This window comes from Odontomachus brunneus, unplaced genomic scaffold (assembly GCF_010583005.1).
Source record: "Odontomachus brunneus isolate Ranch 3 - 2012 unplaced genomic scaffold, Obru_v1 Obru_scaffold_261, whole genome shotgun sequence".
NCBI lineage: Eukaryota > Metazoa > Arthropoda > Insecta > Hymenoptera > Formicidae > Odontomachus > Odontomachus brunneus.
The window spans coordinates 153,559-177,690 of NW_022639711.1; the positions used below are offsets into that span (position 1 = coordinate 153,559).

At 43.7% G+C, this 24,132-nt stretch overlaps 1 protein-coding gene across 3 annotated transcripts in view; it reads left to right on the forward strand.

The window, feature by feature from the left end:
- LOC116852887 (leucine-rich repeat and calponin homology domain-containing protein) overlaps positions 1–24,132 on the forward strand; it is a 63,407-nt gene extending 39,275 nt beyond the window's left edge. For 2 of the 3 annotated variants that reach the window (XM_032833644.1, XM_032833646.1), the window contains exons 2-13: positions 2,107–2,251; positions 3,056–3,288; positions 3,627–3,763; positions 5,166–5,381; positions 6,155–6,316; positions 7,361–7,482; positions 7,762–7,905; positions 8,635–9,032; positions 9,448–9,599; positions 9,682–9,819; positions 9,930–10,007; positions 11,231–18,354. In XM_032833644.1, coding sequence (XP_032689535.1) covers positions 2,107–2,251; positions 3,056–3,288; positions 3,627–3,763; positions 5,166–5,381; positions 6,155–6,316; positions 7,361–7,482; positions 7,762–7,905; positions 8,635–9,032; positions 9,448–9,599; positions 9,682–9,819; positions 9,930–10,007; positions 11,231–11,470 — 2,165 coding nt within the window. In that variant the 3' untranslated portion in view covers positions 11,471–18,354. Of the gene's footprint in view, positions 1–2,106; positions 2,252–3,055; positions 3,289–3,626; positions 3,764–5,165; positions 5,382–6,154; positions 6,317–7,360; positions 7,483–7,761; positions 7,906–8,634; positions 9,033–9,447; positions 9,600–9,681; positions 9,820–9,929; positions 10,008–11,230; positions 18,355–18,429 lie in introns of those variants that run through there. The other variant, XM_032833645.1, reaches the window with a different exon arrangement.

The window sequence follows — 24,132 nt, forward strand, 5'->3', positions numbered from 1 at the left end:
GAAAGCGTGTCACTCTTGGAGTATCTATGTTCAGTTTTATTTCGTTTCGTCATACTTTTCACTGATTCTCAGTTTACCATTTGGATAGTTAAATTGGTTAATTCAATTAAAGCATCGATTTATTTGTAATTTTGAAAGATAGACAAATTTCCCGCTTCTTCTTTTGAATATCTCTAAGAAAGAGTAAAAATCATGAAATCTCAATCTTCACAAATAACAAGAAGCTTTTGAGGAAGAGATTCAAAGATTCAAATTGAGCATGCAGTGCTCCCTGGTGCTATACCAGAGGGCTAAAACATTGACCTGTGACTATAACAAAATATCTCGGCTCTAGCGAAGATAGCGTGAGCATCCACCCTACCCGTACCTCGGCTTCCATCCACGTCGAGACGTTCCCGTTTCAATACGCTTGGTTCGCCGAAGAATGTAGGAAATGAGATCGATTAACAAAGTTATGCTCATCAAGGCACGCCCTCGGGCTACAGTCGCGCAAATTGCCACGATCTCCGACAAATGAAGACGAATCGTGTCTTACGCCACGATGATCTACAGTTGTGAGTCGTACTGTTGACCGATTGAACTAGCTGTAGTAATTAGAACTCGGGAACAAATTGCCAATATATAAAACCAATGTTAGATTATGCCCCAGGTTGAGACTTTTTCCCCTTCAAATCGCTACGCGAGTCGTTTAATTGGTTTAATATCATCGAGCAACTTGGGAGGAAACATGGAATAACCATCCTCGCTCGAGCAGACTTTGCTCTCGATTCCTCTCGAGGAAATCGCGTATCCTGTTGACGCAACGATTGTCAATTTCCGTAGATCAGCATCCACGGATCCGTCGGAATCTAATTTTCTTCCTGTAGATTGGGGTACATTCGGAAAATTTCCGTGATTTAATCTGCTTCTCCACGTCATCCCTCCCGGTGATGATTCAAAGCTGCGTGGAAGGCAAACGAAGGATTACATTAGATATCTTTCACGAGACGTCTGTTGTTATATCGTCGGCAATTGCTTTGTCAGGGTTTCGTATTTAATAAAATCGGGATTAGCTTTACGAAACTCTGAAAATCTTTTATCGTCTTACACTCTAAGGCATTTAAACTTTAAATATACGCGTAGAGTGTCTCTCAGAGACCCAACCTTCTCTCTATCACAGGTATCCAAAATGTACCCAGAGGAATGACTAAAATCGATGTAAGAAGAGATTAAAGTTCATAATCTCAATGCTATCAAAATCTTAATGCTTGAAAGTTCATAATCTCAATGTTATCAAAATCTTCATGCTTGAATCGAATATTTCCCAAAGAAAAAATGTATTTCGCTGTTATCCAAAATCCGCAATTCGAATGAAACGTATGCGGCATCGTATGTAATCACACTACGTCCAATGTTACACTTGAGAAATTTTTATACAGTCTGTTAAACATTTTATTCGCATGCAGAGAACGCAAGGACTATTCCGTAATCGTCGGATATTCTTTTCGCGAGCACGTTCGCAAGACTTTCGCGGTACCGACTGTTATTGATCAGCAAGAGAAGCTTCGAAGCCGGGAGCAGCTGAGCTACCCTTGTCCTTTTCCTATGCCCTGAGTCTGTGCGCGCACGTGGCCGTCGCACCCCATTCATAACAACCCCCAGCGGGCACCCTAAGACCACCCTAACCGAGGCAGCACAGCTGTTGCCATGGGAGACATATCGGTACCTTATTAAGACAGTTCGATAGCGCCGCTCCTTTAACGAGTTTTATCGGCCAAACGTAGCGGAGAGCCGCGCTTTTATCGCTTTTGCTACGCTTTTGAACGCGGCCGACTATTCTAACGAGAATACAGAACTTTGATGTCGAGCGACGACAGCAGCTCTTAATTGCGAGTTACCTTTTAGCAACGCGTGGCCTGTTTCGGCCTCGAGTGTTGAGTATGAGGAGAGGGTGTGTGTGTTTGCATTTATGACGATCGTTCCAGTTTCCCGTAGAAACTAAACGCGACGTCACTCGAAGCTATTCTCTGCTCTCCTTTCCTTCTTTTAACGGAAATAACTGTCGTCGTCGCACCACTTTGTTCTTTAGCACGTTGTAAAGATGAATATCTGTTCCTTCTGTTGCAGATCTCTCGAAGAATCGTTTCAGTGAGTTACCGGAGGAAGTCACCGAATTTCCATTCCTCGAGAAGCTGCACCTCTACCATAATGCCATAAGAATAATCCCGGACACCGTCGTTATGCTCCAATCCCTCAACTACCTCGATCTTAGGTTAGTACACACGTTTTATATACTGGTCTGTGTGCGATGTAATATCTACGTCAATCTACGTCATTTGTGGTATATCACACGCGTAATAGCGTCGATAACGCTTTACTATGTTAAAGGAACGTTCTGAGTTACTATTGAGTTTGCTTGGATTCTTTTTATATTATGAATAAAAAGGGATATGAGAGATTTCATTTAAAAAAAATGAAGGGACCTTTTTTACGAGAAAAGAACGTTCCCAAAATTTTTATTGTTTTATTTTATTGCCGTTCAAAAACTAATTAATTGCATCTAGAACTTTTTTCTGTCCGAGCATTGCAACTGGTAAAATTATAGTGAATGCATATCTTGTATAACATACGGAAAAAAGTTTGGACTTACTAAATTTCTCGTGAAATATAAACGAATCAGAAATTCCGGTTGAAATTACCAGAATTCTGCACAAGTTAACAAAATTTCTGATAAACATCAACCGGAAATTTCTGTTCGTACTCGTAATAGAATTTTGATTAATTCAAGCTAATATTTTTTCCACAATTGTAAACCTAAATTAAAAAATTTCAAGTGATTATATGTCTGAAATGTTTATCAACGGATATGTTTACCAGTTTAAATTTCAATGAGCTTACATTGATTTAAAAAAAAGACAAAATTATGTTGTAAAATATTGCGCAAGTCGTTATTCATTACGCGATGCTTTCATCATTACCGCACGATAATTGATTCAGTCGCTCGTTTAAAAGAAACGAGAAAATTTTCGGAAAACACGAGACCATCCGCTAAAGGGGATAACATTCTGATTCGCAGTCGAAACCAATTGACGTCGCTACCTCGAGAGATATGCAGGCTACCCCTTCAGATCTTGCTAGTCGCGCACAACAGATTAGCATCTCTGCCGGACGAGCTGGGCAGGATGACGACGTTGGCAGAACTGGACGCAGGTTGCAATGAAATCACGAACCTTCCACCTCGAATGGGCGACCTTGCGCAGCTCCGGTCTCTAGACCTGAGGAGCAACTTGCTGGTGCACCTGCCTATAGGTAGGCCTTTTTAATGCGACCGAGACGCGTAGATAAATATCACAATCACGCGGGATCTCTCTCGCCGCGTGTTTGTTCGCGATTAAGAAACGACCGCGATTGATCCGCGTGGAGAGATGTCGTTTTGGGTCTTTCTCTTGCGAAAAACCTGTTTGTGCAGCTTAAAAGTAATTTCAGGCAAATAAGTTCTAAGAAAGTCGGTCACTTTGTGTGGTCTGAGCGAGTTGACTCCGAGTCTCGAGACTCCACGCAAACGAAATAAATATCAGCGTTTGCGGACGAAAGATAGGATGCCAGAAGCAAGAGATGCTCGATCAAATTGTCGCATTTTTGCATAGAACTGACGTACCTGAGGCTCGTAAAGCTGGATATTAGCGGCAATCGAATATCTGTGCTTCCAAACGAGATGAGGAAGATGAAGAGCTTGGTGGATTTCAAGTTGTCCGACAATCCGCTGACCTCGCCGCCTGCCTCGGTGAGTATTTTCAGCAATTGAGAACTTCGACATCGTCCTTTTCCCGTTAATACGCGCTCTCCTACGCTTGACTGGCCCGGCGAATTTTAATAAGCCGTACACGCGGTATTACTTCATCCGTCGACGGCGTCTCGTTTCCTTTATGCGCAGTCCTCCTACGTCCTACGGAACTGATTACGAAATCGGTGCCTTTCGCTTCGTAACTTTATACTTGGACTTTATTAAATCCACGAATCGATAACTCGCCGCTCCAACACGTTCGATATCGTTCTACCGCTGTCGAGAAATAAGTACCAAGTATGCCTGGGGACACTAATAATACTGTTATATCTATAACTCTGGACATAGACTCTTATATATTCAATATAAAATATATACACACGTATTATATTTATATATATCCTAAGTATTATATTTATACATATCCTAAGTATTATATTTATACATATTCTAGGTTGAAAGTTTAAATGTTCGCACTTAAAGATCGAAACAATAAGAATGTCCAGAATTAGATGTCACTGTTAGTGTCCAGGTATTGATTTTACTTTGTGGAAATGTCGAATAGTGAAACAATATTCTTTACATATCGCGCAATGGAAGAGAAGAAATATCCCCAGACAACATAATGTCTCAAAATCGGGACATAAGACGTCTTAAAGATAATCTTTAAGACGCCTTAAAGACATTTATACGTAAATCGTCTGAAAAACATCTTAAAGATGATCTTAAGACGTCTTATGTCCCGATTTTAGACATTATGTTGTCTGGGATCCTTTGATTTTCAGTTATATTTTGGAATTTGCGTTATTTGGGTGGCACATGCCACATTAATTGCAGTAACTAACTGATATTTTCAACTTAAAACAACAAAACTACAACAGCTCTAAAGAATACAAACTAATAAATATTACTAAGTATGATCGAAACGTTCGAATAAAAACTTAATTTATTTTTTGATTATTTTTTGATTATAAGTAAATCATAAGCGCTTAATACCTGCTATTCGGCTCTTATTGTCCTTAGTAATATTTATTAACTGATATTTTATTTTAATCATGAGAATTATTTTATTGTTAGATTTCAAAGAGATTTCACGCAATTATCAAATGTAAAAAGTTTTATTTTAATTACAAAATTTATTGAAATCTTCACGGACTGCCCAAGACCCGCACAAGGACGCGGGCGTACATGAGACAAGAAAAAGCGACTCGCCACTTATTCTACCTCATCGAACGCTTCGAAGTTGCCGGTGACACGGCCTGTCACCGCTCGGCGAGGAGTTTCGTTGACGGAAAATCGGTTCCTCGAAGCGGAGCTACGCGTGCTCGCGACGCGCCGATATCGATCGCTCCGATTAGTGTTAGCGCAGTTCGTGCCTTAAGTTCTCCGTCGATGATTTCAGCTATGCATTCGCGGGCGAACGCACATTTTCAAGTACTTGGAGAGGCAGGCAGCGAAGCACGAAAGGGCCAGAGGCGGTCGGGCCAGACGGACGCCCCTGGACACGAGGGGCCACGCGACGTTGGACACGAGGTCTCATCGACGTCACAACGTCGACAGCGGGTATAGCACCAGCGACGGTGTCGACAAACGTTGGTCCCAAGAAATCCACAGCGCGGTTAGTTTCGCCGTCGCCCTCCTGGCCTTCCCGCTATCGCTCCATCTCTTATACTTGCTCTGCAGCTACCTCCATGCTAGGCTGTTCGGCCAGCCGACAGCCGCCGAGTCGTCCGCGGACCTCTGATCCGAATCCGAAGTGTAGATATAGCGGGTTGTGCGTGAATAAATCGTAGCGCGAACGCCGCTGCATCTTCTTTCATTCGCTGAGGGGAGTTCGAGAAAATTTAACGTATTGAGCCATGTGACAAAAAGAGAGAGGAGAAGACTCTTTTGCTTATTGACGAGGAAGATATCGGAAATGAAAGAAGGAAGATATTGCAGCGTTTGTGCTTCTGCTTATATATACGTATAATTGAAATATTTATTGTCGGTGTGTGTAAAAGGGAATACGTAGAGGAAAGTGGGAAAGCGTAGATTCGCATGGAAAACATAAAGTATGCTTCCGCTAAGTGTCCTTCTCGAGGACGAACGCTGTATATTGCTACGAAGCTTCTTAGTCGCTTCGTTTTCACTCCTATGATTGAAATCGTTCTGAGAGCGATGTGTCCTTTTGTACACTTTTTGTACGAATCCTCTGTAAATTACTGTACGAAAAGAGATGTCATTATCTCGGAATAGTGAAGAACGAGCGTTCTCGCGCGTTTGATGCCTGAATTAATCATGATTGTACGAGAACAAGCGCATGAATAAAATGATTGGGGGTATACACAAAACGCAGCCGTCAGTCGCCGTTCTATATATGCCTCCTGTTGGCCATCCTTTTGCGCGCAGGTGCACGACGGCGAGGTTCGCGGCTTGTGGCGGCAGGATTGCTCACCGCTCTCGATAACGCTGCCGCACGAGGTAGGCGTGAACGGATCCTGCAGCGGCACGTCGACGCCCAGCACGATTTCACCCGGGGAGCACACGTCTCTGGAGGATGAGCTGGGCAAGGTGGGTTGTTACATAACACTTCGCCGAGGAAAAGTCAGTAATTGACATTCCGATCGTTCCGTGATACGAGAGAAAATGAGAGCTGCGGAATGAAAGAGATCGATCGTATCGGAAACGAGTCTCTTACTTTCCTTTTAATTTCCTCTCACTGGCATGCGCGATTTGTCCTATTGATCACGAATCCTATGTAGAAATTTCCCGCTTTTGCGAGATTAAAAGTCTCTGCTAAATTAACAGTAGATTGAACAGAGAGATAGATATTTAAAACAGATCTCGAAAATGAAAATTACCGTGCTTTTAATTGCCGGCGCGTTTATGGGATTTAAGTTTCGATAGGTGGTCTAGAATAGAGAAGCTTTCTACAAAGAGTTGGAGAAAATAGCGTATAGACATAAATATTGAATTAATAATGATCGTGGAGACTTCCGGGAGAATAAATTTTTAAAACTATTGTCGAGTTTCTCGCGCGTTTCTCGCGCGATTTAGCGATTTCAAGAGCTCGAGCAAACAAGCCAAACATTAAAGCATACCACAGAATCTAAAGGATGACATGGGCGCTATATTTAGCTGTCGAATAGATCTCAAGTCGAGCCACGGCGAACCGTCGTTGGCTGTCGCTCAAATCTCGTTGAGGCCTTGACCCAATAAAACGTCATGTTAACGACGTTTCCAAATTATGAATACGTGATGCATCGACATTGGCGCACTAACAGCTGTATGACGAGTGAATCCGCCGCGATTACTATCCTTGTCATTGTAGAATTGCAGAAGCCGATCTTTCATCGACAAGAATTTTTTTTATTTGGAAAATCAAACTTCATGTAATACAAAAATAACAAAATATTATTCTTACGACTTGGGAATATATCGAGCGCGTTATTATTTTAGCTGCAATTTCTAAATTTTTAAACATAAACGGGACTAAATTACAAGTAATTCAATTTGAAATTGAAAATTAGTATTTAAGATTAGATAATTTTCTTGAGATATCTTATAAAAATGTTAAAGATTGAAGTTTACGACCTCACGCAAAATCTTTTGCAGGCGATGATACTGCACGATCAGCTGGAAAAGAGGAGACTGGAGAGGAGTGCCTCGGAGAACGGAGCGGATATCAGAAGACCGATGATCTCTGCCCTTCATCACACATCGATTACGCCACCGGGGTGAGTGACGAAGCCTCTCTCGCCTACGACGGGCCGGTGGGTCAACCACCCCATCCCGTCGTGCGCTTTCCCTCGAAATAAACGTACGGACGAATGAACGAACGAACGAACGCGTCCCCTCGATGTTTTCCATTGATATTGTGATACGGATTATCACCCACACGCGATGGTTCACACATATATACACACATGCATACCTACATACATACATCCATACATAATACGTACACTTGCATGCGTGCATGTGCATTATCGTGGCTAGCAATCCTTTTTTTACAGCCATCTGGACTCCACGCATCTGAATCAGTCGCAGCAGATAGCGTCCGCGCAAACGGTACACCCACTTCAGACACCCCCGACGAATCTCGCCACGCTGGTGAACGGAGACGATAAGAGGCCGTTGAATCACATACAGACGTACAGGTAACTCCGCTTTGTGCCCTGTAACCGACGGAAATCCTCGTCCTCGTCTCTCTGAGTTTGTCTCTTGTCGCGTTTGCGTTACCCACGTTGTTTGTTCATCCAAACCGCACCTGACTGCTCCGACGGACACGCTCCGGCAGGGTCACAGCGATAATTACGCGTCAGGAGTCGTGAGCGATATACGCTGATGAATAGTGCCGCGTCAATCGTCTTTAGAGTTCAAGCGATTGGATTCTCGAGACGATTATAGTTTCGCAATTTAAGAAAACGTACGTTATTTATACATAGAGACGTAGGAATTGCGATGTGAATAACCGTTTTCTTGAAAAACTAACATTAACAGTGAGATGAGAATGAGATCTAGTCGCATTTTAAGAAAGAATTCTTTAGATGATCAGATTGTCAGATCTCTGACGATCAGGACTTTTGACTTTTATCCTAAGAAAATTGGAAAGTTAACGGATCAAGATATCGGTACGCGAAAATCCTACATTTGACAAAGGAAGAAAATTATTGCATCAATAATTTTATGTTTTATATTTTATATTTCTTAGCACTTTCGGTATTTTGCACAAATAGTCATATTTGAAGATACATGTCATAGTTGCTTTACTCATCCATACCCGCAAAGACCATGAAATACATTCTTGAGAATCGTCACATCATGTTATCGTCACGTCATGTTATCGTATACTTGAAAATTACAAATTCTTTCGAATGGATTCTTAGGGAGTACAAGGAGGCTCTGAAGCAGCAGAGGGCCAACGAAGGCCCGAGTGTGTACAGACCTCGTGAGCAGGTGACACCGCCGGGTAACGAGTCGCAGAACAACGAGACCGATTCGAGCAACAAGGAGGGGATTGCTCTCACCGGCAAGCAAATCTTCAACGAGGAGAACGCGCTGAAGAGGCCGGTGCAGAAGGTCACGCCGTCGCGGATCAACTACCAGAACACGCCGATCATCAACGGCAGTAACAGCGAATACAACAACAAGAACGGGAAATACCTCGACCAACCGTACAAGAAGCCCAGCTCGCCCATCAAAACCTCCAGCAGCATCCTGTCGGCGAACGCGAGCCCAGCGCACGCGCCCAGGCTTGTGAAGACCGCTGTTGGTTACGTGGAAGGTAACACTCGTCCGGAACGAGTAAAATCGAATGCGCAATTGGGTCGCGTCTCGAAAGAATATTGCTGTTGAAGCGTACAAGTTCTCGGAGAGACATTTTTTGTTGTTTTCTTATTTAATAAAAAAGTAGTTATTTTTATACTACGTATTATAAAGAACATCGTGAGCTCTTCCAACATGTCTTCCCTGCTGCGTTCCATTTTCTTAATGAAGTTAGGGTTAAATTTATATCGAGGCAATATTCTCTCGGACGCACCAATGCCGACGTATAACATGAATTCGTTTCTGAGCGAACGAACTTACAGTCAATGTATAAGAGAACCTCTCCGTTCCACGGAAAGCTTCTCTTATACATTCTACATGGAGAAAGAAGACTCGATTGCACAATATATTCATAGTGTGTATACTTTTGCCAGGCAACAAGAGTCCGAGCCGGAACGGCGGCAGTCCGAAGTCGCCACGATCCGTCACGTGGAACAGTAATCTGCCCGAGAAGTATTCCTTCACCATGAGGAGAGAATTTGAACGTGCCAAAGAAGAAGCTGATCTCATCGAACAGTTGAGAAATGTGAGTACTGACGGAACGACAAGCGGTAAGCCGCGAGCTTTCGTACCGAAAGTTGAAAGTTCATCACGTTCGTCTCTTTCAGCACATAGAAACGAGATTGAAGATGGCACTGCCGGAGGACATCGCGCCGGCGTTAACGGACGGCGTGGTACTCTGTCACTTGGCCAACCACGTAAGACCAAGATCGGTCGCCAGTATACATGTTCCTTCTCCCGCTGTAGTGAGTGTCTTTACAGAGGAGCGATTCGCTCTTCCACTTTCGTAGTGTATCTCTCAGCGACGAGGTCGCGGGGTCACGGTATACTGACGCGTCGACGTGTTCTTTTGCAGCCTAAGCTGACTATGGCGCGATGCAGGCGTAACGTCGACAACTTTATCGAGGCGTGCCGGAAGATCGGCGTCGATGAGGTAAGACGTCGTCAAACTCGTTAATTAGTTTCAAGGAAATTTGTGCTTCTCTTTCGCTCATAGGGTACATACTATACGTACACACACACACTATGCATGAGACATTCTGTCATCCGTAGCGTGCGACATCGTCGAAAACACGTTGATGCTTCCAAAGTCGAAATGAATCGATCCGACGGGAACTTTCTTAACGAATGGCGATGTGGCGAGCGTATTATGGCAATGTGAAATCTGAATCTCACGCTGTCTGTCTGAGCGCGGTGTGTGCTTCGTCAAGAGTCGAGTGTAGAAATGGACAAGAGGCTCTGTGAACGAAAACTCACTCTTCACGAAGCACGGATTGAGAACGCTTCCGTCGTCTCGCTGAGACCGGACTTCCCGAACCTGCTTGGTGAACGGTCAAGCAGGACAAAAATTTGTCGTACATTATTCGTAACTCAACATCTGTGTACGTCGTGACTAACGCTTCGGCGATCTAGCCGCTATTTCTCGATGACACTTCCAGCAACTACTCTATACTAGTCAGTCCCCGATTTGATTTTGAGCCGATCTCTCGATCGAGCGTGAATCGTTGTTGAAAGAACATGAGATACGAAGACGGGCGTATATGATTGCGAATATAAGACGAGGGGAAGGAAAACGGGAGAAGAAAATTAGCCGAGTATGCGAAGAAGCTTTAGTTGCATGCGCCTAGAATCCAGTTCGCTTTTGTGTCGCTTCTTCGGGGAACAGTCTGTACCTTGTCTCGCCCTTCCTGCCGTCATATCCGATCATTTCATTGATTAACATCCACGGACTAACTAATTCCTGAGCTGTATAAACGATATCCGAATAATTTTCACCAATCGTTGTACGAAATAATATGTAACATTATCCTTACCCACGCTCTTCCTTTTCATATCCTTCGTTCGCTCCAAAGAGGGAACTTTTGGTACAAAGGATAAATTGTAAAATCATTTGCAAATTAATCTTGAAATACTTGAAAAAAAATTGAAAAAGGGCTCTATCATAAGTTCTTTCTCGGTGGCGAGCGACTTCCTCTTGCGCGACACGGTGATAGGGATGTGGCAGGGTGGCTATTCCCCGAGGAACGCTTTGTTCTCATTGGTACGAAAAAAATAGGGTCTTCCTCGAAGAGAAATATGCGTTTAAGTAAAGTGATATCTCGCAGTGCGGTAAAACGTAGAAACTGGGACTGAGTAGTATCGTTGTTGGTGTTGCAGGAGGTGTTATTGGACGCGGACTCAATCATGGACGTGGGTTACATGGACACGTACGGGCTCGAGGATCTGGCGCGTCTCGTCACCGCTCTTCTCCTTGTTCGCGATGAGGGGGAGAGTGGTACCGAAGAACCGGCCGCAGCTTCACCCCGTACGATTCAGGACCGCGTTCTGTCCGCAATGCTTTTTGCAACATTCCTATCCACCCTGGTACTGCTCTATCTCTTCCCGATCCCCGACTAGAAACGATCAGGAGGACGGGATGAGCGACAGGGCATGAGAGAAAAGAATATGGTGGAGCGGCGAGCTACTGACACGAACGGAGGAAAAGAGCGCCGGAACGGAAAACACGAGATGTCATCTCGGAATGCGGTGGCGATTCTCGGAGTCTCCTTTCGCAGGATCTTTTCGTGATATCTTTTGCCTGGCGCGAAACATCGCGGCGGTGACCCTTTCCGATGACGACTCTGAGAATCGTCGTCCTGTTCGCAAGAGCACGCGACACTTTCGCCGTTTGTTTCTTTGTCGATTAAGTACACGGAAAAGGAAATTTGGTTGATTTAACCGGATGAACGAATCAGAATTTCGATTGAAGTTACCTGTTTGAGTTGACAAGATTCTTTTGAAACAGTTACAAGTTAGCTGGAAATCTTATTTGTTAATCAGAATCTCGTTAACTTGAACAAAATTCTGGTAACTTCTCAACCGGAAATCTATTTAATTCATATTTCATCATAAATTTGGTTAATTCAACAGAATTTCTTTCCCGTGCAGAACGGCACGCTCGGTTGCTTTTCAATTCTGCTTGTACTTTTGTTCGAGCGAAGTGTCGCGTGGTAGTAGGACGCGCCTACGACGTCGAGGATTCCCCGAGTGACATTCAACGGATCTGCAAGAGAAACGATAGAAAAAAGAAATACTTCTTTGAACGTTTAATATATAGGCGATACGCTATTCTCACGTCTTCAACGCACGCGTTATCTTCTTGCGCGCTGGACAATGGAGTATCGTCGACGTCGAAGCACTCTGCGATTTTTTAAAGTGTCTTTCGGAGCGTACGAATCAAACGGACGGCTCGTCGCCATCGTCTCGCGTCTAGGCACTTTAAAAAATATTAGAACATATCTTCGGCCGTGTGCACGAAGTCGCCGCGTAGTCCTCGACTTCGAGGCGGAGAGTACTTATCCCTCTTTCTCTTTTAAGAATCGATTTATCACGACAGCAGTTTTAACAGGGTTATTCGCTTTTTTCGACCTCCGTTTCGCGGGTTCCCACGCTCGGCGGCGGAGACACGCGGGCGGGAGATCCCGTGGCGGGCGGAGAATTTTCGAGGATAGTTCTTAAGTGTCGATAGGCAGCTTGACGAGACGTTCAGTCGGCTATACGTAGAGAATCGTTAAGTGTTACGTAAGTTCGTGCTTGTTTAACTTTTCGGAACGAAAGGCCTCCTTTCTTTACCGACGACGCGAGTAGTGCGTGCACAGCGATGTTGTGCACGCGGGTAGTGACGACGAGACGATGTCCAAGAGATAATGTCCGTCGCGAGAGCGCGACCTTCTCGAGCGAAACCTTTAATTTCGCGTTAGTTTCTCTTCCCCGATCTCGCCGGGGTGTTTAACGCAATGGAAGGAAAAACAAATCAAAGAACGCAATCAAAACCGAAGGCGCTCGCATATCACGCATTTGGTTGTCTCTCCGTGAACGTGTACCTTACTGATTAATTAGTTAATTTTCGTCGCCACTTGTTTGCCAAACAAGTTAATGTTCGTCGTCGGCTTGGATTTGCCGGCGAAATTGATATTTTGATAAGAAAAAAAAAAAGAAGTAAAGGAAGAAAAGGATAGAATGGTGATCGAAATCGAGAGCTGGTGTGCAATACTCGTTGAAGAATCGTATATAAGTCGTATAATCATCCCACTTAGCTGTCCGAACTCTCGGAAAGTAATCCATTGCCTTCTATATATACGATGAAAAGCCTCAGAATTCCAGCCGGAAGTTTTAGCCGGTATTGCGACATCATTCTCTGCGTCTTTAATACGCCTTGGGTCCGCGGTTAAGTAGTCCCTCAGGAAGAGAAGAAAGAGCGAACGGAAGAGATTAGCTGTTCGATGCCTTCGATGGTAGTATTTTTTTAAGATTCGACCAAATGAACCGCCTACGGCTCTTTCAGGATTGGTGGGTCTGTGATAGGTAGCCTGCGAGTACTACAGGATTCAACAAGAGAAAAAGAAAATGGAAACAAAGGTGCTAGGGGTAATCTCTTTTAGTTGGAGGATCTTCTATTTTTTTTGGTAACGTAAGGGGATTTAACGAGGGTGTTTTTCATCGTTGTAAAAGTGTTGTATCGCGATTATAATTATATATTTGTTCGTCCATAAGTTTACGTCGTTTCTCTCGTTCGTAATCTCATAAGTTTCGACCGATCTGTCTGTCTTCTTCGTTGTCGATTTATCCGGCGCAAGGAATAGCGTTTTCGTTTCGCGGAGGGGAAGGATCAAAGTGACAGAGCATTACTCCGATTACTTCACCGGCCAAGCAATTCGATCGTAGTCTAGGATATCGTACCTTGGATTGGAGTTACTTTAATCTCGACACTCATTTTGCTCAGATCCCAATATTTGATTTATTTTCGAGCATAGGATCACCTTTGTCTCGAATCTCTCGCCAATTGATCGTAACGAATGAACAAAGAGTCTGTGTGTATATGTGTGTGTGCGTCCGTGCGTGTATGCGTGCGTGTGTATGCAAGTCTGTAGTACATTACAGGACCCGAAACTTTAACTCGCATAAGTCATCCAGATTTCGAGATCCCTGGTACACTTATTATCTCTCACTCTGTCGAGTAATAGAGACAGCTCTAGAAAATATTGGTACCAAGGCGAACCTTCGAGATCAAAGTAACCGCAAACTACGCTACACGACGGTAGAGACACGGTGCCTGCTACCTGCCAATTTATTTTCATAAAGACACAATAAGAACGTAGAGAGGGTATATATCATCTATAATATATATATATATATACGATCGTATAACTTATATCGTAATGTTTAAGAGAACGCTCCGCAGATTTGTAAGTGAAACAAGATCTCTGTCGGAAAAAGAGGGGGGAGGCACGGACGTTTTATAAATAGAACAGAATCGGTACACAAACAACGGGCTCTTGGCTCTTATAGGTCCTTTGTTCTTTTGTAATTGATTTTTAATCTCAGAGCCTTACCATTTTTGTACAAACAACGGACCTCTCAGATCGTACGTAGCCTTTCAGTCCTTTCCAGGGAAGGACAAAAAGACACGCGATTCTTCGATGTTAATCGCCACAGTACTTATCCGAACGTAGTGCCAAATATCCCCCAGCGTGTTCTCGAGGAATCTCACCGTCTCTTCCCGTTTCTCCGACAGGCATCACGTGGTCGGAAAAGGCTTCTTTCTTAGCGTGAAGTGTAACAGTCCGCGTTCGTCACGACACGAATCACTCTCGAGGGCGCACAAGTGGAATTTTGTAGAGAACGAGCGAAAAGAGATACGTAGAATTTCGTTCTTGTACGACTATTTTGTACGAAGCGGGGGTCACAGCGCACCTTCTGCAACAGGGGGCGACGCCCTTCGCGAGAGACTATCGTAAGCGTAACATATATTTATATACGACGAGAGCGTATCGTTGCGAGAGTCGACACGCGTCGCTACACATCGTATTAATGATTACATATGCCAGTGTATGCCAGTGTATCTTTTCTAAGGGGATGCAAGCTAGGCGAGTCCCGTATCTTCCATGATTTTTCACGACTTACTCGGACTCGGTCCCTGCTCGATCTTGCCGATGAGAGACGTGTGCTTTCTTCTGCGGGATTCGCCGCGTCATCTCCACGGCCGTTACTCGCGTTTTCGTTTCGCAGTCGTCGAGTGTCTTGCACTTTTTCTAGTCTACGGTAAAATAGCATCGTTAGTTGTAAGTCGAACCAGCCGTTCTCTAGTCACAGAGTTGTTTCCTCTTTCCTCCACTTGCATTTCCCCTCCGACGCATTTTCTACCGCGGTATATAGTGGCTTCTGCGTGTTGCATTCGCGTCCGATTCGCGAGCGAACCATTTGCCCGCGGTTGCACCCGTTTACTTAATCCATCAGCTTATGTCTATTTCTACCAACTTTGGTTAACTTAACCGGCTGATTATTCCAACGAAATTGACCAGTCGCATCTATCAAGTCTGACTAACGAGAAATGTGATTGATCAATTCCATTGGAATAACCAACCGGTGAAATTAATCAAAGCTGGTAGAAACGAGCATTAGTCAATTTAGAATGCAGTCGTCTCTTCCCTCGCTGTTAACGCTTAGAACGCCCGGTGTTTGCATCTCGCGAACCCTCACGGCACGCGCACGTTACTTTTGTACCTTGAACTTCAGTCCGGGAAGTTTACCTCTTCTTTGCCGATCTCGCATGGAAAAGAAGCTTTGATTGGATTTATCGAATTTCCGGTGAGACATAAACGAGTCAGAAAATTGCAGTTGAAGTTACCAGAGTTTTGTGAAATCAAGACTTCTGGTTGACTTGAGCAGAATTTCGACAACTTCAATCGGAATCTTCTGGTTCGTTCATATCTCATCAGAAATTTGCTCAATGCAAGCAAACGTTTTTTTCAACATAGATATAAAAATATCAGATCCTCTTTGATTTAGTACAATAGCGCGTAGAGGCGACGATACGCGAAGCATCGAAATCGATACCGCAAATTTCGTGGAAAAAGGGAGAAAGATTCCTTGCTGAAACGAGCGCGAAAATGTTGAGAGAATCCGCCCGAATCGCAAGGTTCGATTGCGAGCGAAACCGCATCACCGGTGGACAAGTTACACCGCCGGGCGTTCCGGATGTTAAACGTGATTAGGCGTCCGCTAATAGCTTCCGCACTGCGGCCTAACGAGTGGATCGTCCATCGCGTCCATTACGGAATAACGCACGTACGTGACGGGGCGAGTCGGATATTCCATTACGCTTAATCATCATCGATCATCGCGACGAGTGCCTAACGATTCACCGCGGACGCGACGGCCGCGTTATGTCAGTATTATATATTCTCGCTAGAATTCGTGGACGAGGTGTCGCGAACTGCCCGAGCCCGTGCCACTTAAGACTGGATTCGAATTTTTAGCGCGCCGATGTACTTTGTGTTGCCGGCTGTACGTAGCATGACGATCCACGATGACGATCCGCGAGATCGCCCGAGACTGTTGGCGCGTTTCAGCACATTTATTTGTGTCGTCGAGCGAGCATCGGTCAGATATGACAATCTGTTAATGACACAATTAGTGATTACTGTGAGGCAATTAGTAATTAGAATCTTTACACGGAATCTTTGCACAGTGATCTCGTCTGGAAACACTTGTATTTTATAAGATACAAATGGGGGACCGATCTCGTGGATCGTCGCATTGGAATCTTTACCATTAGCTTTCGCTTTCGCAAGAGGCTACATCACACTAAGCATATCCACGACACAATGAGTGAGCGGAGGGAGGAAAGAGATTGGGTAAGGAAGTATATACGAAATCATTCCGTTGCGTTAACTTGTATAGTTGTATAATTTCTGTAAAGAATACACATACACGCGCGCACATATAAACACAGACACACACGAAGAAAGCTTATATACAGATATATATAGAGATAGATATATATGGAGACAAATGTATAATTCTCGTTGAAGCTAATTCTTTTGCCGCGTTTCTCTTCGTTTTCTTTCTCTCTCTCTCTCTTTGCCTCCTCTCTTTCTCTCTTTCTCTTTATCTCTTTGTTTTTGTTTATATTCTCGTGTTTTTATACATATGTAGGCGTAGAATTAAATTATTCGCTAGCTGGATAAATCCACTTGGTGCTTGGTCTAGTTTCGTTCGTTATTGTTTCGCGTAAGCTTCTGAAGCTTCTTGTCCGTGCTTTAGGTATGTCAGCATATTTATTCCGCGGCGGAAACGCCGCCTTCGTCCTGCACGATCGATCGTGCCTGCTCACCGAGCTCAGACAATAATTCCTTTCTAAATAGATACGCGTAGCCTAAGCGGTCAGGATCGGCGAGCCTAGCACGATCGACTCGTTCCAATAGACAGTCCTTGTGGCTTAATGAAGCGTTTAGCGTCAACTGATCTGATAAAAAGCGCACATACAACGTATTTATACTGCCGTGGTTGTCGAGTCGGGTCTGATTTTGAGTGTCACGCGCGAATAGAGCTTAATAAAGCTGCAACACTGTCTTAATCGGGATACTAATAGGTATCGACGAACTTATTGTTTGGAACAGCTATTAGTGCATCAAACACCGCTTAAACACATCCGCTGATTCACTAATCGCTCCCTCAAGTCGCTTCTCCCTAATCGCTTCTCGAACTTGTTGATCTCGAGGAAGAGACTTGGAACAATTTGCACGTGAATGCATTATCGACCTAACAAACCAACACGATGACTTTCGGGGAAGTATTATCGTTCAGTGCTATCCGGTTATCAGCTAACAGCTGTGGTATACGCCTACAGATTTTAATCAGAGGCGTTCTGTTACAGCGCACAATGAATAACGCAGGAATGACAATCGAATACAATAGGTAGGCATTTTTAATTAAGATCTTACGGGTAATTGAGAGGAAATTCGGTGAATTCAGCTGAACATTGTCCAATTTCAACGAACGCAATTATTCGACCCGACTCGACACGAAGCATCTCGCCATTCAACGATCGAGCTGAACAGCTTAATAACTGATGTTAACGCGTAACTTTGCACAAATCGATCGCTCCGCATTTACAAGTCTTCGCAGTGTGTTGCTCGTTTTTGTGTCTTTCAATATTTATTTATGAACACGTTACACACATGACACTCCGCCATCCCTGACGCTTATTATACGAGATAACAATCCCAGTGGCGAGACGATAAATATGAGATGATAATCGCATCCTTCTTTGCTTTTTATTTTCATCAATTACAAGAGAAATCGAAATCGCCTTCTTTGGTTGTCTCGCCGCTCGGACGACAGCAATATCATCGACCTTGTTTTTCTCTTTTGAGGTATTACTCTGTAACGTTGATTGTATGGGTAACATAACGATTGTAATACTATCGCCATTTATAATAAAATATCCTTTTCTTAAATTCTCACCGCGTTTTGCAAGACTGCACCCTGCGCAAAATTAAACACACGCGCGTCTTTTGCTTGATTTGTTTCAGAAACTCGTGTGCTGCGCCAGCGACGTTCTCGAGGGAGGTCGCGGAGTCGTCCGTGTCGCCGTCACTGTGTCCGAGCTGCTGAGGTTCCACCAGACACGCTCGCCTCTGCAGACGTCCTCGAGCATGCCGACCCACGTGCCTGCTTAGCGCCAGACTATCTAAATTCTTCGCAAGATTGACTGAAAGAGATAGGGAGGGAGGGAGAGAAAGAAAGAAGAAGTGCGAATTCGCAGAGAACTCGCACGCAAAGGAAGGCGGAACAAAAGGAGAGAACGTGCTCGAGACACGAAACGAGAAGTCCAACGTTCTTAGAGCTGTCCCGTCGATGTCTGAGAGACGCGTTGACGGATCTGTCAGACGGCCAAACGATATGAAATGCCGATTTGAAATCACGAACGTCCAAGGGACACCCGGGCGTCGCCCGAACGTCTTCTGGAGGTCCGAGGGAGAAAGCAAGAGGCACCTTTTGCGGATTTCCGCACGTTGTCTGTCTGAGATATATTTCGAAGCTGGCTCTAGGATTATAGTCCTTTAGTATACGGCGGGCGGGTCGCTGGTCTCGATTGCGAGGTGATTGCTCTTCATCGAACCGACAATAAGTCGCTCTCTGTCGTCGCGACGCGTCCTCGCGCGGCACCTTGCGGCTCCGTAGAACCATGAATTCGAACGTGCGCGCTAAGCGCGCTGAAAGCTCGCAACGTCAAGATCCAGTACTTTTGTATTATCCCCTTTCGCGACGCGACACGAGGCAACCCGCGTCGTGTGTTAATTGATGAAGCCGAGCGGTTGGAGACTTTCTTATCAAAAGCGACGCGCGAGTCGCGGATTCGCGCGCACTAACGACGTAACGAGATAGACTGCAGTCAACCATGACACTTAATTAGATATGTAACGAATTTTATATCGAGAAACGAGACCAGATCTACGATGATGCTTATTTTTGCTCGTAGTTTGCGGCTTCTGGTCCTTCGACAGCGTCCCAGAACGCGCGCCAACGCGGGACGCGGATTTTGTAAACGCAGGTAGACGGACACGCGGAATTAGGAGACGATTAGGAGTAGAATCTGCCGGAGCTTGTCGAGCTGTGTGTCCATTCTTACTCTCAAATTGTTGTGGAGAAATCAAATAATGTAATCGAACGTCCAACCTGGAAACAGATATCATATTCGTCCTTTTTTCTCTATTTCAGTCTTTTATACGGTAAAGAGCATTTTTTACTTTGGTTTTCTAAAGATGGTTGATTTTTTCAAGACATGAAATTTTTTTTTACTTGTTATAAGTGGACATCACTAACCCGTTACTCTTCGAGAGATTTCGATAGACACGCAGTCTCGAAGAGCTCAACTTCTCGTCGGGCTGACGGAAAAAGAAAAGGTATCCGAGCTTTCGATTAGTGTAGTCCTGTGTATCCGTGATTCAATATCTCGCATGCATGCGTCGCTAAGGCTCAGTTATTAGGCTAAGCTGGCAACCTGTAAACACGAGCATCCCAAAGACGTGTCCTGTCGCACGATCATTTCGATCACTTGATCGAACGTCTACACGCCTTGCACGAGAATAGCATACGTAAGCGGATTCGTTTCGAAACGTTCGACGTTTCTTCAAGAGTTTTTCTTCCGTGCATCGAACTGTCGGCACCCTTGAGAGTACATCTTACTTATCGGCGATACTCCTCGTACTTAATCGAAGCGACGCGAAAACAGAAGTTGTAACGACCTTTTTAATTCTTTCAGTTTCTCGATAATTGGTCCGAAAAATATGGTGATCATGAAGACTGCTTACTTTGCATCGGCTAAAATAATTGCGATAAAAATAGTACAGATTACAAGTATTATCGAAAAATTCGACGACGAATTATGCGATCTCTCCCGTCGCTCGTATCGCAATAATATGAGATACTTACTATATCGACCAGTTACATTGCTTCCATCATTTAACTGTGCATCTCTTGACGCGCACGGATATCTAACTTAAGAAACGAATAGAAAATGTAGGAGAAAGACGCGTGTACTCGAGGGCCGATGTTCGATACTCGTTACTTGTGTGATTCGCGCATGCGATCCTGTTTATCCTCTTTATTTTATCCCCCAAAGAGGAAGTATCGTGTGAAATAGATCAAAGGGTAGGTAGGTATCTGTACGTGCAGAGACGGTAAGCTAGTTAGGTATAGAGTTTCGAATACTACCGGCGATGCTAAGGAACGCGAACGATAACGCACCGCCGGTAACGACGACGATGATAACCGCCGACGATGGCGGTGAGAGCCGCGGCTGATTACCAGCAGGCATCAAGTGAGTGGTTTAGGAGGACGATACGAGTTGAGGCCTAGGTGTCGAACTGGTACTTATCAAGCATTTCGCGATCTTTACTTTCGGGGTGAGTTGCATCGACGGGCGCTAGAGTCAGCGATAACTTCCGATATATATCATCGTGGTATTATAATTAAATTAAATGGTAAATTTATCTAGTCGAGAAAAAAGCAAATATTTTTGGAAGATCCCGAAACAAGAATGAAACATGAACTATCAGTCCTGACAAATAGAATTTTTTGGGAAAGAAATTTAAAGACTGAAATTTGTCTCAACTCTGATGGTATATATACAAACGATTAAATTGCGTATATTTTACTTGAAATTGATTGACGTTGATTATTAAATTTAAATGAAACGGGAGGAAGTTGATCAGTTTTGATGCTAGGGATGCATCGAAGAAAAAAAGATTACTCAGATTAAAGATTAAACTTCACAGATTGATTATATTCTTATCTTACGACTCATGTATAGATGTACTTCCGCGAACGCTGCTGCAACGCAACCCTCGATCCTTTGCATTCAACTTTCTTCGGCTACCAACGGCACAAATTGGCCAGATGGTTTTCCTAGTTTTTCCTAGGCCAGTTAAGATAGGATCCCGTATTTCGTTCTTCATTAGTGGAATTCTTGGAATTCCCGTGAATAGCTGAAATGTTGACTATTAATTTGCGCGCGATTGATGCGGATGACCCCATTAGATGCTAAGTCTAATATCATTAATTGTAATTGTCTATTGTATCATTACGATGCTTGTCTCCTTTTTCATTTCGACCGATTTCTCGTATCAGCGTGGAGGAGGAACCCGAAGGATCTCAAGTGCCGTGGTCAAGAGAGGAGAAATGAGACGAGTTGTGGTGAAGTGAAGTGAGGTAAGATGTGAGGTAGGAGAGCGCAGAAAGGTCGATACGGTATCGGCCGACACGGATAACTGTAATGTTCATATTTATTGTGCCAAAGATATATGTGTTTTCTCACTTACGTTCGAGGACGAATTTTACTCGAATATAACTTCGTCCGCGAAGTAAAAGCAGAAATCAAACGTCGCGCTCCGCATGAGCGTATCGAGATGGAGAAATATTTTATTTTACACTTGTCGAGATATCCCTTTCGTTAGAACGACACCCATCTTCGCAACAAAATGTGTATATGATGTGTGTAGGAAATTTATGTTTTTTTTTATAGGTTTTAGTTTCGGTTACCAATTCGAAAGGCGGTACTTTATAAAAGTACATAAGCAAAAATATGATTCGTTATAACGTGTTTGCGATAATTTTCGTTATTCTTTGTATACTTGTTTGCGCAACGATTTGCACACGTCTTCCCCAATAAAGTTAGGAGCGCATCAAATCTTCACGGACTTGCACACTGAGAAAAAAATACTTGAAAGTTTTATTTACAGAAATAAATCTTATATCTCGCAAGTAAATTTTTAAGTATTATTTCTCAATGTGTACTGAGGATTTCCTTGTAAAAGTTTATTTGTGAGATATATAGTTTATTTATACAGAAATCAAATTTATTTCACAGAAATAAACTTTACTTCACACAGAAATAGATTTTATATTTCACAAATAAGTTTTCAAATATTTCTTCTCAATGCATAATCAGTTGTTGTGACAGAAGTCGAATGACAGTAAACGGTGTAAATAATAGCTCTTTGTTATACTTTTATCTGATAGAGAGATAACAGTATAATAAAAACATATTTTTTCTGAATCCGTTGCAATTATGACGTCGGATGTCTCGTATACTATCATTTCGGCTGCTATCATATCATTCACACAAGTTCTTAAATAGTGCCCCGCAATCGTGATCATTTAATGCGGCCTTAATTTAAAAAAAAGTGTGTACAAATCGTTGTACAAACGAGTATATGTTTGGTTTCGATACAGCTTGAACATTCGATGCAGTTTGGAACGCAACTGATGGTCAAATGCGAGAGCTTCTGTGGAAATTAATCAAAAATCAATTTTATCATTGAACCATTTTTGGCTGCGTTCTAAACCACACCGAGAGGAAAGCGTCTAAACCGTATTCAAAGCAAGTGTACAAATCGTTGCTTCTGTATTCTATGTTTGTTTTTATCGAACGTATCACTTCACGCGTCTTCATGTACCCGCGCGACGAAGTGAAAGAGACCAAAAAGGAATTGCTTTCTGTCGAGGTACCCCACTGAGACCTACATGGTCAAGGGCAAAGTGGAATTGATCGTCTACGTGAGAAAAAGCAGAAGAAAGAACGATCACCTCTCGCGTTTACGTTATCATTCATGCAATATAAATTTATTTAGATCGTTTTTATTTATCTCTCGGGGAAATTTTACTGTAAGACATCACAGAGAGAGGTGAAAAATCGATCACGATAGCGGTTCACCCATTGAATATTAAGACCCGTATCAATAGTCGTTACTGGAAACTTCTTTCAAATGAAGTATTCAGATCTGAGTTCAGAGTTAGATGAGAGTTTTTTAGTTGAATTGTGATATAATGTCACAAATAACATATAGTTCAACTAAAAAACTCGGATCTGAATAAAAATCTGAGTGTCTCACGTGAGACAAACCTCAAGTAACAACTATTAATACAGGTCTAAGAGACATGAGAGAGGAAGGGGGAAGGGGGAGGAGAGAACTTGGTAGCGGGATGTAGCACAGCTCGTCCTCGAACAGTTTTAGATGTTACATTCGCGCCGAACACCACGCGCGTAGTGGCGCGCCGCCGTCTTTCCTCCGTTTCGGTTCGTACGGAATATTCTTTCGCGTCGATCGTAGCCGCACACGTAGGGATCTGCAAAGCGACGTGTCACTGCGGAATTGTATTACTCACCCAGATTAATTGTGTTCGTCGGAATGCGCGGAGCAACGGCCGCCGTTACGAAATCCAGCGACTCGAAGCGCCTCGCTCGATGCGTTACTCGCGGAACAGTATTATTAGCGGGCCCCGCGCCTGATGATCCCTTTCGGGCCTGCGCTCTTTTGTCGCCTTTAATTATTTATGTCTTTCAACTACCCGCTCCCGTCAATTGCGAGCCGCTCGTAGCCGGCGCAATTGAAGAATGGTCGGGATCTGTGAGCTCCGCAGCGAAATCGTTCTCATTCATAGATTAATGAATTCAATATCTGTAGCAGTAACGATTATATCTGTGTGAGACAGGCCTGAAAGGGTTGAGGCGACGCGTCACACACAACGTGGAAATATATCTCTTCTCGCGTGTGGAGACGTCTGACCGTTACCGAAAACTGCCATTTCGCAATTTTCTACCGCTCGATCGAGGCGCTTCTAACGGCTAGTCGCTGTGTGGCGAATTATTAAACGCACTACGTAATGTACGTATTAAAAATTAACGAATACCACGTATGAAATAAAAATTGAAGAGAATTATGCATCGAGAA